This window comes from Emys orbicularis, chromosome 15 (assembly GCF_028017835.1).
Source record: "Emys orbicularis isolate rEmyOrb1 chromosome 15, rEmyOrb1.hap1, whole genome shotgun sequence".
Classification (NCBI taxonomy): domain Eukaryota; kingdom Metazoa; phylum Chordata; order Testudines; family Emydidae; genus Emys; species Emys orbicularis.
The window spans coordinates 28,971,627-28,988,819 of NC_088697.1; the positions used below are offsets into that span (position 1 = coordinate 28,971,627).

The 17,193-nt window shown below is 43.7% G+C and overlaps 1 protein-coding gene across 1 annotated transcript; it reads left to right on the forward strand.

Moving 5' to 3' along the window:
- Positions 1 to 2,688: 2,688 nt before the first annotated feature.
- Positions 2,689 to 14,209, forward strand: LAYN (layilin). Its single transcript, XM_065417274.1, has 7 exons — positions 2,689 to 2,770; positions 5,666 to 5,963; positions 9,380 to 9,537; positions 10,035 to 10,073; positions 10,437 to 10,520; positions 11,836 to 11,938; positions 13,849 to 14,209. The coding sequence occupies exons 1-7, from the start codon at positions 2,689 to 2,691 to the stop codon at positions 14,207 to 14,209; spliced, it is 1,125 nt and encodes a 374-aa protein (XP_065273346.1).
- Positions 14,210 to 17,193: the final 2,984 nt, after the last annotated feature.

The window sequence follows — 17,193 nt, forward strand, 5'->3', positions numbered from 1 at the left end:
TTCATGCTTGTTCAAAAAAAAAAAGTTTGATCAGGGCTGCATCCCTTAATGGCATTTTTCTGTCAAAATCAGCAGAATTTTATTTGCTGCAGTGTGATCTCTGGTTGTGCATCTGATTTGGGAGGGGCTGATGGTGAGTGAGTGGCACAATATCCAGTCACTTGCAGTAATTCAACAAAATGTCTTGTAAGTGCTGACACTTCCTTCAAGGAAGGCGAGCTCGTAGTTTTAACATTTTTTCTTTGAACCCATTAAGAAACTCCTTGTATGTACACTCTAGAGCAATTGGAAATTATTTTACCTATAGTATGAAAAGATCCAACAGCTTCAATGAAGTTTATTTTTTTTATACTTTCTAGAAGCACACTAATTATTTTGGTCATCTCATTATTCATGAAACAAACAAAATTTTCCAAAACAGGATTTCCTTTTGTGCGTCAAAAAGTGTTTCAAAGAGCAGATGTTCTAATAGAGCTTCAAGGAAGTGAATCTTTGGCTGGCATGTGTCCAATTTCAGGAATAGACCCCCAAGCTACTGGCAACTTACACGCTCTGCTTTTCTAGATATTTAGAGTAGTTTAAGAGGATTTGAAGTGGTTAGATGCTTATGCTGCCTTAATGACATACCTTGCTTTAAGGATTTTGAAGAATCTTAAAAATTGAAAGGATTTAAGGAGTTTTCTTCTAAAAACCCAGGAAATTAAATGTTTTAAAAATGTGTTATACAATAATTAAAGCCATAAAATTGCTCATGAGAATGTAGGTACATAGGTAGATGTTTGAATGTTTGATGGATCAGGGCCTTATTAACCAAGGGTCAGGAACGGCAAAAGATACAGTTCCTAGAAGAGCATTAATTCTGCTGCGTTGCACAACCTGTGTAATTTTATGACATGACATAACTATCCAGGATGCAGCAGAGGCAACTATACAAGGCAGCGGAGGTAATGCAGTTGGAACCCTAACTTCTGCATTTCCTGACTGCTGGTGACGTGGAGTACAAAGCTTGCAAGTTTTACTAAAAGGCCTTTTTAAAATTTAATATTTATTGATTTTTTTTTGGATAATCGTTTCATTGAAAAGTTTCTCCAGCTCGGCCCAAAAGAATGAGCCTGAGTTTTAATTTTATTAAAATTTGTTAATTCTCAATTTAAAAAAAACAAACACAACTTTGTATCTCAGTGCCAGTCAGACAATGGTGCTCTGGAGTTTTCCTACATTTTATTCTTTGTAATTCTCTGTCCCTGTCTGCAGCAACTGGAAACCATCTCAGGTGTGGAGCATTTGAACCTCAGCTGAAGAGTCAATGGGTCTGGAAACAGATGCACACCAACTTCCCAATCAGGAAATAACAGACAGTGAGGAAAATGCAGACTCAGCATTTATCCCATTAAAGTCAGTGTTTGACTCAAAATCCATACATATTTACTTTCTGTACTGCTAGGCCCAAAGCAGATGCTTAACAGTGACCAGAGAACAGAGTCCTCAACACCTCTGACCGGAGGTTCTGTCCATAGCTTTTAGGGGTTGTGGACAGAGGCTCTGTCCCTAGTTTGTGCAGCCTGAGGGGATGTTGATCTAGCTCCCTGGGATATAGGCACATTTCCCCCTGTCCCAGCTCTTTCAGCAGCCACCATGCAAATCCCTGAGTCTGCAGTAGAGATGCAGCATTTTGTGTTGGCATGATTACAACCGTATCCCCCCTATGGCAGGGGTGTGAAATTGAAGGGGGGGACTGGTGTAGGAGGTTAGTGTAGGGTGTTTGGGGAGAAAGGGGGGTGTTTTGAGAAGACTGGGAGGCTGTGTCTTGGAGTTGAGAGAGAGCCTGTGGGTTGCACAGAGGAGGTGTGTGGGGGGGGTGTACAGTGTGTGTATTGAGGGGGGCAGGGGGCAGGGTTGGAGGATGTGGGGAGGGGGCATGCTGTGTAGAGGAGGTTGGGGGGAGTATGGAGTGCGAGTACTGGGCTGAGGGGCGGGGGGCAGGGTGGGGTGTACAGTGTGTTGGGGCAGGGTGCAGGTTGCAGGGGTGTAAAGGGGCGGGGTGTAGGTTGTAGGGGTGTCTGGGGGCTGGGTGTAGGTTGTAGGGGTGTCTGGGGGCTGGGTGTAGTGTGTTGGGGCGGGGTGGAGATTGCAGGGGTGTCAAGGGGCGGGGTGTACAGTGGGGGGGGCGGGGTGGAGGTTGCAGGGGTATAAGGGGGTGGGGTGTAGGTTGTAGGGGTGTCTGGGGGCGGGGTGGAGGTTGCAGGGGTGTCAAGGGGCGGGGTGTACAGTGTGTGGGGGCGGGGTGGAGGTTGCAGGGGTATAAGGGGGTGGGGTGTAGGTTGTAGGGGTGTCTGGGGGCGGGGTGGAGGTTGCAGGGGTGTCAAGGGGCGGGGTGTACAGTGTGTGGGGGCGGGGTGGAGGTTATAAGGGTGCACGTGGGAGGGGCGCGGGGTGTGTAGAGAAGCAGGGGGTGTATAGTGGGGCGGGGGGTGAGGGCCTGGGGGCTGCACAGCGAAGCCGAGGTAGCCCTGCCTGCTTGTGCTCGGGGCGGGGAGGGGCCGGGCCCTCTCCCCTTGGCCGGCCCGTGGCCGGGGAGGCGGGGCCGGCTCCGCCCCGCTCCCTCCCTTCCTCTAGCCCAGCCCGGTCCCGGAGTGACCGCTCGGCTCAGGCTGGAGATGCGGCTCCGGGAGCGCGGCGCCCGCGGCCATGGGACTGGGGCAGGCGCTGGTGGCCGCGGCCATGTGCGCCGCGGTGCTGGGCTGCGTGGGAGCGTCTCGGTTGCTAAGCGGTGAGTGGGGCCGGGGGGCCGGGGGGCGGGCGAGGGGGAGCCCCGAGGGAGTGGGCGAGGGGGGAGCGGGGCGCCCCGGGATACGGGCGAGAGGGGAGCGGGGCGCCCCGAGGGGGCGGGGAGCCCCAGGGGAGGGATACAGGGGGGCGCAGGGAGCCCCGGGATACGGGCGAGGCGGGAGCAGGGAGCCCCAGAGGAGAGGTACGGGGGAGGGGGCGCAGGGACCCCCTGTACTGGGGATTTTTCCAAGGAAAGTTCGCCTGTTCCGAGGCTAGGGCGCTGAGCGTGGCCAGGACTCGCTTCCCAGTGGGTGCAGGGCTGAGAGCCCAAACGTTGCCCATCGCCCTGCAGGTCTGGGGCCGAGCGGTCCAGGGCTCTGTGCCCACGCTGCTGCAACAGCGGCAGGGCTGGGGCGGGAGAGCGTAGAGCCGGTGATTTTCCTCGTTTAAGCCAAGTGGGAAGGGAAATGCCTGTGGCTACTTTGCAACTAACATCCAGAGCCTGGTGTGGTCCCTGCAAGGTTCTCTGCTCCAGAGGTGCAGCCAGCCTGGGTCTGGGACTAGACTAGACAGTGATTCCTACCCCTGGACACTTACGCATAGTGATTCTTCTCAGTTATTAGGGTGTTCCCCCCTCTAGTCTCCTGGGTATCTTGCTGCTCCCCCTCTCCCCGGAGGATTTTAAATGCAGCAGACCCACTCTCCCCAGTTATATTTGTCGTCCCCAGATGAATTTTCAAAAGACTGTGAATTTTCTCATTTCTATCTTGCAAAATCCCTTTTTGGGATAGAACATAATACATAGTCCTGCTATGAGTGCAGGGGACTGGACTAGATGACCTCTCAAGGTCCCTTCCAGTCCTATGAGTCTATGACAGGAAGGTGGATAATTTTCAGACTTTCCAGAATGTGTAAGCAATAAAAACAGCATATTATCTTGGGATGGGGTCTAGTAAATTTTTGGTCTTTATTGATACGTGTCTATATTGCATTATATGTGTGTACAGGAATTGCCATACTAGATCAGAGCTGATGTTTTAGAGAAAAGTGCAAGAAACCCCACAGTGGATGGGTATAGAATGACACACAGGGAGCTTGTGAGGGGAAATGAAGGGATGCTGCAGGAATCCCTGATCTGTGCAGTGAGCTCAGTGTACCAAAGCTGAGAGCTGTCTGATCTTCTCCCATATGCTGGCCTGGAAATGGGGACAGAACACAGCTGCTGGCGTGGAGACTGGACTAGTGGCAGCCCCATGACCTGCACGCTTTGGCCCTGTGCCTATTGAAGTCAGTAGGCTTTGTTGTGAAAAGGTGGGGAATTTTTATCACCTTCGCGAATAAGTTTTGGGGGGGGAAACAGGAAAACAGAGTCTCATTCTACATTGGCTAGAACTGTGCATACAATTGTTCTCTGTTGCCTAATCAATAACATACCCTACGGTGATATCACTATTTGGACAGTTAACTTGCAGTGGCGCCTGGAAAGTGAGCAACTACATTAAATTTTTCCTTCGCTAAAAGAAAAGGCAAGTTTGGTTGATAAGACACAGATGTTCTGCCGGTTTGTGAAAATACTTGCTTGGCATATCAAAAAGGAACCTTGTAGTTCATAACTGAAGCTCTCCCTCTGCAGCTCCGTTTTGCTTTTACCACACTCCACAGCAGCGGACCTGGTCCTCAGGGCTGGTAGAGTATTGCTTCTTTTTCACCAGCGCTGCCTGTCTGTAAAACTATGAACGGAAAATACAAGGTTTACCTAAAGACACATTTTAAATGATGCTTTTACTGCATCCCTTGTTTTAATCTCTTTGACAAATTTTAGCAGTCGCTGTAATTCCAAATATGCAAGTGAGTGGATTTAAATCTCCAAAACAGAATAGATTTAAATTCCTGTTGCACCAGTGGCCTTGGAAAAAGGTGTAGAAACACAAAAGGACAAGCATACACCACCACACCTTTTTTAGGAGCATTGATTTACAATGCAGAAGTTTGTAACATTCTGTCCTTAAATCATACTTATTTATGACTACATAATATCTGTTAACTGTTGTTTTTCTATTGTAGATTCACAAGTTGCTAAACTAAATGTATGTTGCATATTCTTACATGATAAATATTTATTTTCAAAGCTATTTGTTTCAACAATTTAAATATTGGGAATGTTTGGTTATAAAGCATTCCAGTCCGTATTTTTTATAGTAAGTGTGTCTATTCTCTTTGATGTTCACTTTCTTTGTTTTATGCTCAAAATAAGCCAGGCTGTTACATGCATATGAGAGAGCTTGGCTCATGACTGCAAACAGTCATTGTTTACTTCTTTAGAAGTCTGGAACATTATGCTCTGGAAAGCATATCCTGATTAACTGCAGTGAGTTCCATGAAGCTATTATGCACCTCCCAAGTGGTAAATAATTTTTATTTCTGGACCTGTAAGCACATCTCGGGATCTGAGTGAGTTTCTAGCCAGTTAAATTATTACAAAAGAGCATGGTTGAATCCTAGTGCAGCATCTCTCTCTCTTACAATGTTGGACATATCCGTTGGTTCTCTGGCACAACATTCTAGTGTGGGAATCTTCCCCTCTGCAAGGAATTGCTGAGGTTTCTTCATTGCAGAGAACTCTTGGTGGGGCTGTGGATCCCAGGAACTGAGAAAACAGTGCTGCAGAGGTCAGTCTGAACTAGTGTATGCAACAAGAAAAGGTAGACAGTGCTCAATAATTCCTCAGTCATATAAAAGTTAGTATTTATTTCTTTTGCCTATTTGGAGTTGTTTATATAAACTTCCACACAATGCAAAATTCAACAAGTATTAACGGTATTTGCTTACTCTTTGTACTAATCATCAGCAGCTAATGCATGCAGTCTCTGTAATTGGCTTATTTCTATTTCTGTAGGGCAGACAGTTTGCCGGGGTGGAACTCAGCGACCGTGCTACAAAATCATTTACTTTCATGATGCTTTGCGCAGGATCAACTTTGAAGAAGCGCACCAGACATGCAGAAGAGATGGTGGGCATTTAGTCAGTATTGAATCAGGATCAGAACAGAGACTGATTGAAAAATTGATTGAGAGTCTCTTGGCTTCAGATGGAGATTTTTGGATAGGACTTAGGAGAAAAGAGGAAGACGTGGACAATAGCACAGAATGTCAGGGCCTGTATTCATGGTCTGATGGCAGTACATCCAAATTTCGGTAGGTACCTGAAGATAAAAATGTTAGAAATCTATAGTTTTAAAGTCCTGGCTAAAATGCAGGGGCGGCTCTATGTGTTTTGCCGCCCCAAGCACGGCAGTCAGGCGGCTTTTGGTGGCGTGCCTGCGGGCGGTCCGCTGGTCACGCCGATTCGGTGGCATGCCTGCGGGAGGTCCGCTGGTCCCGCGGCTTCGGCATACCCGCCACCGAATTGCCGCCAAATCTGCGGGACCGGCGGACCTCCCAGAGGCACGCCGCCGAAGGCTGCCTGACTGCCGTCCTCACAGGGACTGGCAGGCCGCCTCCCCGCGGCTTGCCGCCCCAGGCACGCGCTTGCTGCGCTGGTACCTGGAGCCACCCCTGCTAAAATGTATACAGTACAGGGTAAACTGATGTTTTGAAATGAAATTCCCTAAACTTCAGGACTCCTTTTTTTTTTTCCTCCTCAATGATAGGACTTACTCTCGTTGACTGCAGCAGGAATAACTCTTATCCTTTTGAGGGAGGATGGAGCTTGAGAATTGCATTGAGTTTATCTTTGCACTACCTGATAGATCTCTTGTCTCATGGCAAGTGGAACCATAATGCTCACTGTAATTATTCCCTTATAAGATTGTGGAGAGGAGACTTCCAAGGAATATGAGTTTTGCAGGAGATGGTTTTGATACATTAACATCTTCCAAATATGTTTGAACCAAAAATGTGTGTAGCCTCAAGTCTTGCTTAGTCCTCTTGATTCTGATCTTAAGTCACCGTTTTCTAGGTGAACAGCAAATAATCTTAAATGAGAACTCATCCTTACAAAGTTCGTATTTGCCTGAGGTAGAAATAGAGTAACATATACTCCAAATGCTGCCAGATTAATGATAGTCTTTGCAACAACATGCCAACATTGCAGTGAATTTGCTGGTTCTAATTTTGCCAAGGGTGCAGTTCCTATTGAATCTTTAATTAAAGTTATTAAAAAAAATCAAAGCATGGATGCAATTCACTAATTATCCTGCACATTTTGCAGCATTTACTGTGATTGAACCCATCTATTTCATTCAATAGCCCAAGTGTAATTAAATACTTTATGACAACACTTAAATATATATGGCAATGTCTTAATTTGAGCTCTTCTTACTAAGAGTTATGCACTGAAATTATCTGTTTCTGTAAGAGCTATGCTTTGGAAGCCACAGTAAGAAAAAGGTATTGCTCTTCCTTCCCTACTTCTTATGATGAGTTTGTTTACAGAGTGGAGGAAAAGCAGATGTTGATCTTTTCCAGCAAGCAGAGAGGAGTGCATTGTATAACTCCTTTGAGATGGAAGAAGTGAGGTGAATAATGGAGAAAGATACTCACAGTTTAGGTAACACTGAAACCAGATGGCAGGAAAATCAACCATTACATGCGAACACTTGTGAGGAACTACTGGTCAAGAGACAACATATAGGTCATAAGGTCTGGGCAGTGTTTGGGGGGGCTACTAAAAGGGCAAATTCTGTGCCATCTTCCGATCTGAATTTAGACCCCCAAAAAGAAAAATATGTATCAGCACTTAGCATTAGGAAAACGCACTTTGAAATGTAGTCTATTAAATGCTTTGAGGAGTAGATTATCTGATGTGCTTACTTATTCTACACTGAGTTACACACAATCTGTTACAGTTGTGCTGGGAAAAATATTAGTTGCTCATGAAGTTGGAAAGTGTCTTCTGGCATCATGGAAAACTTGCTTAATATGACATTTCCTTCCTCCAGAATTATCCAAGACAAGCTGGTGACCTCTGCCCCATTGCTTGAGCTTTTGCTCCCCCCACGTCCCAATGGCATAATTTAAAAGTGAAGTCTGAACCTCACTTCTGAATCTCTCAGCTTTTCTCAGTTTGGCATGCATCCTCATCACTTAGGGAAAGGAAAGCAAATCGGGATTTGAGATCACACTCTTTGGGACTCTATGCAGATAGGTAGCTTAGATAAGAACCTATAACAAATCTCCAAGAAATGATTCTCTTTATGTTCTAAGGACAGTTAGGGTCGTGGAACACTAATAAGATGCTCAGCCATAAGTAAGGCTGGATGAGATGCATCTGCTTTTAGTGCTGTTTGCTAGGACACTTAAGTTCAATAGCGTAATATTTTTCCCTGTGGTCCAAATACTGGGAAAGTTGGTTATGGAGGTATAGGGCCAGATTCCCTGCTGTTACAAATGGGCATAGCTCAGTTGACTTCCATTGAGGGAGTGATGCCAATTTGTACCAAAGGATCTGGCCAAAGATGCTAATGAGTAATACTATTTTAAAAGAGGAAAAAAATACATCCCACGTAAATTTACCATTTTTATTGGATCTGGGCTGTTTTCTTTGTAAAGAGACTCACAATCCAAAGAGCAAAATCGCATGCAGTATAAATGTATGTAAAAAGAATATCTTGTAATGATTACAAGATTGGTTGGACATTTATCTGGTAGTTTCCCTTTTGAAATATTCTGGTATAGCTAGAATTATTTATATTCTAAGGGCCAGATTTCCAGACTCCAACCTAATTGGGAGCAGTTGGGTGCTAGCACTCTTAGAAATCAGGCCTTGTAATCTTAAAAGTAATAGTCATCTGAGTCTGATTCCTAAAATGTCTGTACAGTAATTGATATATGACAGAGTGCTAAATAGTAAGGGAATATTTCCTATATTCTTCTTAGAAAGGTCTGTGCGTTTTCCAGTGGTAATGTTTTGCTATTCCTGGAAAAAACATCACCTGTAAGGCAGCTCCTTTCATTTTAGTACCCTTCTGCCTAGAGCAAAGCAGATTTCCTTTAAGCATTTTTCATTATCTTATAAAATGGATAAATGGTTGCAGGCAATGGCGTTTGAGAGCAGCGAACGTAGGTCATTTTTAACCTGAAAATAAGTAAAGTAAGTCAGAGTTCACCTCAAAGGAGATGAAGGGGGTGAGGTGCTCAATCCTCATTTAAATCCAATGGGAATTGGGTACCTAACTTCCTTAAGGTCCTTTGACAGCCCCAATATGGAATCCCTTATCTTCCAGTCCTGTGAGTCTTCCGAATAGGAAATACTGTTTGTAATGTGCACAAAAGACTTAGAAACTAGGTTGAGATCAAACTTCTTTTCATTTTGCTCTAAATGGGATTCAGACCACTTTTTTTACTACTTACATTTATTGTCAAGAGTTTCTCCATGAGACCCCCATCTTGTGAAAATCTAAAAAACCAAAAATGTGAAAATAAACTACTGATAACTGAATTAGTGGGAGCACCGTGTGCATCTAGCTGATGAGAGGGTACAAGTTGAATCGTGTTCAGCATTAGTTCTTCTATCACTGATGTTTGGAATCCTGTGCTATATTCCAAGTCTGAGCTTCTGCAATATCAGGGGAAATGCATCGCCTGATGTGGTGGTTGGTTTATTTTTCTAGGAATTGGTATACAGATGAGCCTTCCTGCGGGAGTGAGATCTGCGTTGTGATGTACCACCAGCCCTCTGCCCCGGCAGGTGTCGGAGGTTCCTATATGTTTCAGTGGAATGATGACAGATGCAACATGAAAAATAACTTCATTTGCAAATATTCTCTTGGTAATGAGTTACTCTGTATCATGTAAAAATGACTGTACTCTAATCCACAGGGGGGTGTATTACTAGTCAGGTGTCACATGGTTTGCCTCTAACTAGCCAGACGTGTATCACCTGTGCTGGGAAACAATTGGTAGAAGGCAGACATGCATTTAAATGGATAAAAGTCCTGTGGACAGATGGGACACTTCCCAGATCCTCAAAGGGTATTTAGGCTCCTAATTTCCACTGAAAACAATGGAAGTTAGGAACCTAATACCTTTGAGGATCTGGGCTGCTGTACTGAATGACCCTGGGTAGGTACTTTGCAAAATGTATGAACCGACTGGCTTGGAAGCTCTCCTTTTTTAAAAGTCTTTTTTAAAAGTTCAGAATCTGAAATGGGTCCTAAAGGGGAGAGGGAGGATGCTGTTGTGAGGGCCAATGCCAGCTTCTCTCGCTATATTTATTTGACATGGTCAAATGCATAAGGAAATTTAGTATGTGCTTCTTTCTTTTAGAAAAACCAACTGCTGCCCCAGAAGAGAACTCCCAAGTGGGTGAGTTACAGACAAGTGTTTGATTTGCTGACATGGTAATTTTTGGTAAAAATATTCCTAGAGGATCTTTACATTTACCTGAAGTAATGAAAATTGACCAAAGAAGTTGCCCCTCAGTTAGCATTTCCTTCTATTTATCTCAAACCCAAGGTCCAGCAACCAGGTCTGACGTGGTGTTGCTGTCCAATCTGGAGTCCACCGCTATGCTACGGAGCTCTGAGCAAAAAAGAATGAGATCAAAACACACCGTGTATCTGGCAGTGTCCTAAATCCCTTATTTTTGTCTCGTTTTTAATTACTCTCTGGAGTTCATTCAATGTTTAACCCGTATCTTCAATATTAACCAGTCACTTTTCCCCCCAGATGTTGTCACAGGGTCCTGGAAGCCAACGTTCCCAGAAGAACGCATTAAGGAAGATGCCAATGAAACCCTTAAAGAACCCAAAGGTACAGAGCACATACAACGGCTAGCCATTACCCTCTGCAGCTATGCACACCTGCTGCTTCCACTGGCCTCAGTGTGGTTGCAGATGCTCAGCACCTCTGAATATTGAGCCTCTTATGGTATGCGTACACAGCAAAAGCATGCACAAACCAGCCGGCTTGAGCTAGCTTGAATCCAGCTAGCGTGGGTAACAGTAGCAGTGCAGACAGCACAGAGTGAGCTTCAGAGGAGGTCATACAAGCCCCTCATGGACCCTGGGTACGTACTTGGCTCTGAAGCCCAGGCTGCGCTGTCTTCACTGCTGTTGTTACTTGCAATAGCTGCATTCAAGCCTGCTCGGGTAGGCACAGCTCTTGCTGTGTAGACAAATCTTGTTCTCTGTGACTGTCTATGAATTTAGAAGCCTAAATGTAGGTACTCATGTTGGATAGTTTTGCTCTGAATCTTTACAATTACAAAACTAAATTGGTTGTTTTGGCTATCAAATGATTTATGCCAAAGCTGTACCAACTAAGTCAGATGTGAAAACACTACCTCGAATTAATGGCCTTGCATTTCAATGATGCACATTTGAAATGTCAAAGACATTAACTTGTTGTTACCACATTGACTTTTTTCCTTGGATAGATAAAGGGACTTGCATAGTCCCCATGCCTTTATCTGTGTGAGGAAAGAAATCTAATGAAGTTAGGGAGGAAGAAATGTACCACTCAGTCATTAAATAATTCCCACTTAAAATCCTTATGATGGTTGTTTATAAGCCTTTCAAAAGACAACACATCTCATTAGCTTCTTCCATTATTACTTTCACATGAATAGATTGAGAAAATGTCAAATAAACGTTAGGAAAGTTACATTTTTTTTGTTTAGATCCTGCCATTTCTCTTATATTTTGTCAGACACATCCTACTGAAATGCAGGTTATCCCACATCCTCGTCCTGAGGGATTTATTATACTGGCCATGATTGGAGATTGGTCCTTCTAGTCCAGTATCCACTAGTTTGATCTAGTCAGGGAATTCCTATATTCCACCATACATGGAGGATGGGAAAATTAGGGTTACTATATATAGAGCCCCAAACTAGGAGACTCAAGAGCACAGTTTGGTCTGATCTGCTGAGATAGAGGATTATTCTGTACTTGAAGTGTTGGCATTGAGAGTGGGGTAGCTGCTAATACATTACAAATAGGACTGAAGAAAACCTTTTATTCTATTATTATTATTTGGCAGTACTACCTTTCACGGGAATAATTTGTGCATGCAAAATAAATTTTAAAATGGATAACAGTTGGAATTTCATATTTTTCTCCCCCAGAACCTGTTTTGAGTCTTGTCTACATCTTAATTCCCAGCATCCCTCTGCTCCTTCTCCTGATGGTCGTTACAGCCATCGTCTGTTTTTGGCTTTTTGCAAAGAGGCAAGTGGCATGATTGTGCAAAGAGGGAACCTTTGTATCTCATCATGTTGAAGAACCCTTTAGCTCCAGGATTAATTAGTTTCAGAATTTTCAACTGAACCCCATAAAATGCACTAGAGAGAATTGGAGTATATATGTCCTGTCTAGTACATTTCTAAAAAGCAGTATGTGCATGTTGAAGGTGACAGACTTTGTGTAGAGTAAGTTTTTTAATAAACCATGTTATGCTATTTTATTAATTGTGAGACATACAATAATTGTGGAATAGCATAAAATAAGGTGATTGATTTGAAATGTTAGATTTATTAAAAGGGAAAAGAAGACGTAATGCAAAACTGACCGATTGGGAATTCCCCTCCATAAGTACCAAATAGTGTTGGCTCAAGTTTTCTAACGTTTTGTCCTTCTAACCTTTTGTTTTCCCAGCTCTCCTCCTCACTTTCCCATACATGCAAACAGTCTAACTCTACCATCAGCATTGCTTACCTTTAAATCACGATTAGGACTGTGTTTAAACTAAAACATTTTTAGAAACTAGTTTCAGGACTTCAAAAAAGACCCCTACTGTTTTCTCAGCTGCATTCTTGAATGAGATGAGAACAGCTACTCTAGTATTGAAGTAATAACTGGTGACACAAGAGGCCTAATGTATGTAATAGTATAACTTTTACTGTAATTGTATTGACTCAGCCCCTGCCCTCCAAGAGTTGATGCCAAGCTATTCTTTGTTTAGAAGCAGGGGTCTTTAGTTCACTAGTTTGAATGTAGGGCCAAGTTGGTAGTGAATGAAAGTTACCATCTGCTTGTTTGTTGGCCTATGTATAATGCCATCTTCGTAGTGGACAGGTGAGATCACCTGATCAAAAACAGTATAATTAGTACTCATGTTGGCACTTTCAGCAGATGCTAAGGAGTGAATGAACCATGGAGACCAAACTTCCTTTTTAGCCCCAGAGATGATCCTTGCAAGTCAGGGTAGATGGAAGTTGTCAAGATGCAAGTGTGGGCAAAACATGCAGTAACACTGCCGATGGTGCAGCTGGAACTCTGACATTTCACCAGCAATAAAGTCAGTTCACCCAAAAAGACCCTGTTTCAAATATTTGTCTACTGACACAGTGAAAAGATATTGGCTTTGGAGCAAAAGCAGAAGGGAGGAGGAGAAGGAGAGTGCTTGCCAAACACTAACTGGGAGATTGTTCCAAGTGTAAGGGCGGCATGATAGAAGGAGCAAAGTCGGGAGCGGGAAAGGGAGACAGAGGAGGGAGCAGTAGTTTGTTTGTATAGCTCCTATTATTCATGGCTCTTAAATGGCTCTATAAACATGAATGAAGCTGCTGTTATACCAGTCTGAGATCTGGAGGAGGAATATGTGGCATTCAGGCCCATTGCCAGGTCAGACCACTAGAGACTCCCTACATTTTTTTTGTTTGTTTGTTTTGGAGGAATGAGAGGATGAATAATTACAGCACAAACACTTCAGCACCCTGGCCAGCACCCAGTTGCTGTAATACCTATGGGCACCAGATGGGCTAATATGGGCAGCAGTCCTCCTGCCTGTTGGTAGGACAGGTGCGGATCCAGAATAGGATACCATTTTGTGAGGGCTGGAAGCTGATTCCTCAGAGATCTCGTTCTCTGTTGCTCCCTTAATTTGAAGTCCGGATTAGTATATCGCACAAGCGTAGTACAATAGTGAAATGGTATGGCATGACAACGCCAGTAATGTTGTTGCATTCATGTGTCCAACTACAAATAATAATTAAAGTACATATTTCTGAATCTAGGCTATTAATGGCCATTTTCCAGAAATGCTGTCATTAGGCTTCTTGTTAGAGAGATGCAATGTTGGACTGTGCTTATGAAAAAGAACAGACAAGGAATTCAGTGTCTCCTCTTCCTCACTTAAGGAAACGAGAGCACATGGAGGCGAGTCCAAAGGAGCAAGATGCCTGGATCTCCCCCCACAGGAAGAACAGTCCCAATTTGGAGATTTACAATGTAATTAAAAAACAAATGGAGGCAGATCTGGCTGGGACCAGGCCAGATACTAAGAATTCTTCCTTCCGCACCCCTTCCGGAGACCACACGTCTGACAACTTCTCCGGAGATTACGACAACGTGACTGTGAATACTACAGAGAGCGGTTTTGTGACGTTGGCTAGTACTGAAAGTGGCTTTGTGACCAATGAGATATATGAGCTGTGCAATGATCGGGTGGGACAAAGCAAGGAGTCGGCCTGGGTGGAAAACGAAATCTATGGATATTAAGGAAACTGGAAACACTTGGATGTGGGTGACACAGCAAATAAAAACACGAGTAGTTCCCCCCCCCATCATATTTAACAGTAACACAAAAATTATGTGTGTGGCAGTGCATAGTGGTTTCAGATCACCTCTGTGCTCATTCATTTTTTTTAAAGGCTATGTTATTTTAAACAGTTGAACATGACAGAATGTATTTAGCTTGCCTTGCTTCAAACCCCTGTTCAATACTGGGAATGATCTGTGTTGGTCTCGGTTCTTTTTTTCTGTTGGAACTACAATATTTCCTGAGCTCCGGACATGAAAATATTTCTACATCTTTGCAACTAAACATCAGTCCAAGTTCCAAATTCTTTCGTTTTGTTAATGGACCTCATCCACATGGATGTTTTTAAGTCGTACGCCGGCCATCCTTGCTTTCTCCTAGCTGCACCGGAGAATGGTGACAGGTTGGTCATTTGTTTCCATCTCAAACCATGTTTTAGTTATATGGATTCCCTCATCAGCTGGTTTGTAGTGTTGCCAGTCAGGCGCTTCATTAGGGATTGGCAGTGTAGCCCATGGTCCTTTCCCTCCTTCCTAGTCCCGCTATCCATGCAGGGTTTCTCAGAGACTTTAAATGATCTCATTTATTTATTTAATAATTTTTATTAAAAGAACCAAATAGACAAACGATTTCAAAAATCTCAGCAGATGTGTTGGTGTTGTATGACTGATCCTTTTGCCTCACTTATTCTCCTGGCAAGAGAATGGCAAAGCAGTGACACGAGCAGCACCTTCTCAGTGTTGTGTAGGAGGGAAAGGGCCATTGCAAAGCATTTTTAAATAGCCTCAGAAGTTGCTGCAATCTGATCGGCTTCTCTGTTGGTTTTGCTATCCAGAGTTATGCTAATATGCCTCAGTGGCAAGTTAAATACTGGTTACTTTATTATAGAGTAAATAGCCAGTTACTGACTGACGGATTGTAGATTTCCCCCCCCCCCCCACCTCATGCTTGTGAGCTGTACTGGATGCTATGAAGATTGATAAAATGGCTCCTCTGACTGCAGCTGATGACATGTTGCTAATCTCAGCATGGATGGGATTACTAAAAAAGGTGAGTGAATGTTACTGGATTAAAAATATCATTTTGAAGTGTCAAGTAACATATCACTATCATCAGTTACAATAAAAGCTCTGTTGACTCATTGCCCCAGGGACGTCAGCTACCCCAACACCCGTTTAGAAGTAATGTCAGGATAAGGTAGTGCATAGATCATGGATTTGCCTCTCAGTTGAGAGGGAATGATGTTGGTCTACTTTTTTAAAACTTCGTTTTTGAGACGCTCTTCATGAAACCACATTGGATGCTGCTTGTTTCCCTGCATTTTTTGAAGGGGGTTGGACGAATTGTAGCTTCTGTACCTTAATTTGGTGCCTTAAGATTTCCCAGTCTTTTTCCGCACTGTGAATTTTAATACTTCCTCTCATCACACCTTAGTTAATGGATTTCTGAATTCCTCCAAATCTGCTTTGTACTGGTTGTATTCCCTTTCCTTTCCCTTCCCTTTCTATACTGATTATTAGTACGACGTTTCCCTACTTTCACATCTTCAATCATACGCTGACCTCATGTTGAAGTTGTTCCACCAACATCTCTCTTCCGATTAGAATATGTACTGATTCTGAATTTGTCCTGTGCCTCCTACCTAGACACAGGGCCGACCCCAGGGTTTTTGCCGCCCCAAGCGGCGGGAAAAAAAAGAAGTCGCGATCGGCGGCAGCTCAGCCGCGCTGCTTTCTTCTTCGGCGGCAATTTGGCGGCAGGTCCTTCGCTCCGACAGGGACCGAGGGACCTGCTGCCGAAGAGCCGGACATGCCGCCACTTCCCCTTGGCCGCCACAAGCAACTGCTTGCTAAGCTGGTGCCTGGAGCCGGCCCTGCCTAGACATAATGAAGGATCAGTCGTCACAATTTTATGATCTTTGACTTTAATTTAGAGTGTAACCTTAACATTTAATATCCACAAGTAGCCATTTGGTCCAATAGAATTTCATGTGGTCAAGAAAAGAGAGCTGCAGCCGTGACATGGTCACTTTCATTTTAAAGTTATCTGTATGTGTGGCATCTATTATTTTATTAGATGCTCTCATGCCTTGTGACACTGAGACAATCCAGTCTTTCCACCTCCATCTGTCTAATGGCATGTTTCTTGCTCCATTATAGTCTGGCTCCATGACAGTGGCATCTTTCTGCATGATTTTCTTATGTCATTTGTTGTCCATCTCTTTTCTGTCTTCCACCAAGTGGTATCCAATCAAGGGCTTGTCTAGGAATACAGTTTTTTGACATCCATACATGTCCAAACCGCTTCAGCCTTCTTTCTCAAATCATTGTCTCTACAGTCTGCTGGTCGGTCCTTTGTAACACATCCGTGTTGGTTAGTTTATCCCCCTAGTGGATTCCAAAAATTCTTTGCGGGCATTTCTGATGCTATGCATTAAGTTTTCTGTTATGAGTTTCTAGCATCTGCCAAGTTGTAGAAGCATATAACAATGTGGGTATCACAATGGCATTGCATAGCTTTCTCTTGGTTCTTGTGGGAATCTCCTTTTTTTCCCCCAGATGTTTGCCAGCCTCGAAAAGCTTCATTTGCGTTTCTAGTTCTTGCTTCCAACTCCTTATGGAATAGACCATCAGTACTAGTTGTGCTTCCAAGATGTAAAGACTCATTAATGATGCCATATTCTTCACTATCAATCACTTATGCATCATCATTGCTGACTTCTCTTTCAGTGGTAATGACTTCCGTTTTCTTTTGGCTGATTCTTAATTCTGCTTTGGCAGCCTCATGTTTGACATTGGTAGTAGTCTTTTTCATAGCCTCTTCATTTGTGTCCAGCAGAACAATGTCATATGTAAAGTTGAGATGTTGCAAATTTTCCTCTATTCCATATAATTCCTATATTATGTCTTCCTTTTTTGCTTTTCACATTGCGTAATCTATCAAA

Excerpts from the sequence above, each read along its gene's own strand:
- LAYN (XM_065417274.1), top strand. The coding sequence starts at position 2,689 with ATGGGACTGGGGCAGGCGCTGGTGGCCGCGGCCATGTGCGCCGCGGTG. Across the intron at positions 10,074-10,436 it reads AGAAGAGAACTCCCAAGTGG|ATGTTGTCACAGGGTCCTGG; the intron begins GTGAGTTACAGA and ends TTTTCCCCCCAG. Across the intron at positions 11,939-13,848 it reads TTTTGGCTTTTTGCAAAGAG|GAAACGAGAGCACATGGAGG; the intron begins GCAAGTGGCATG and ends TCCTCACTTAAG.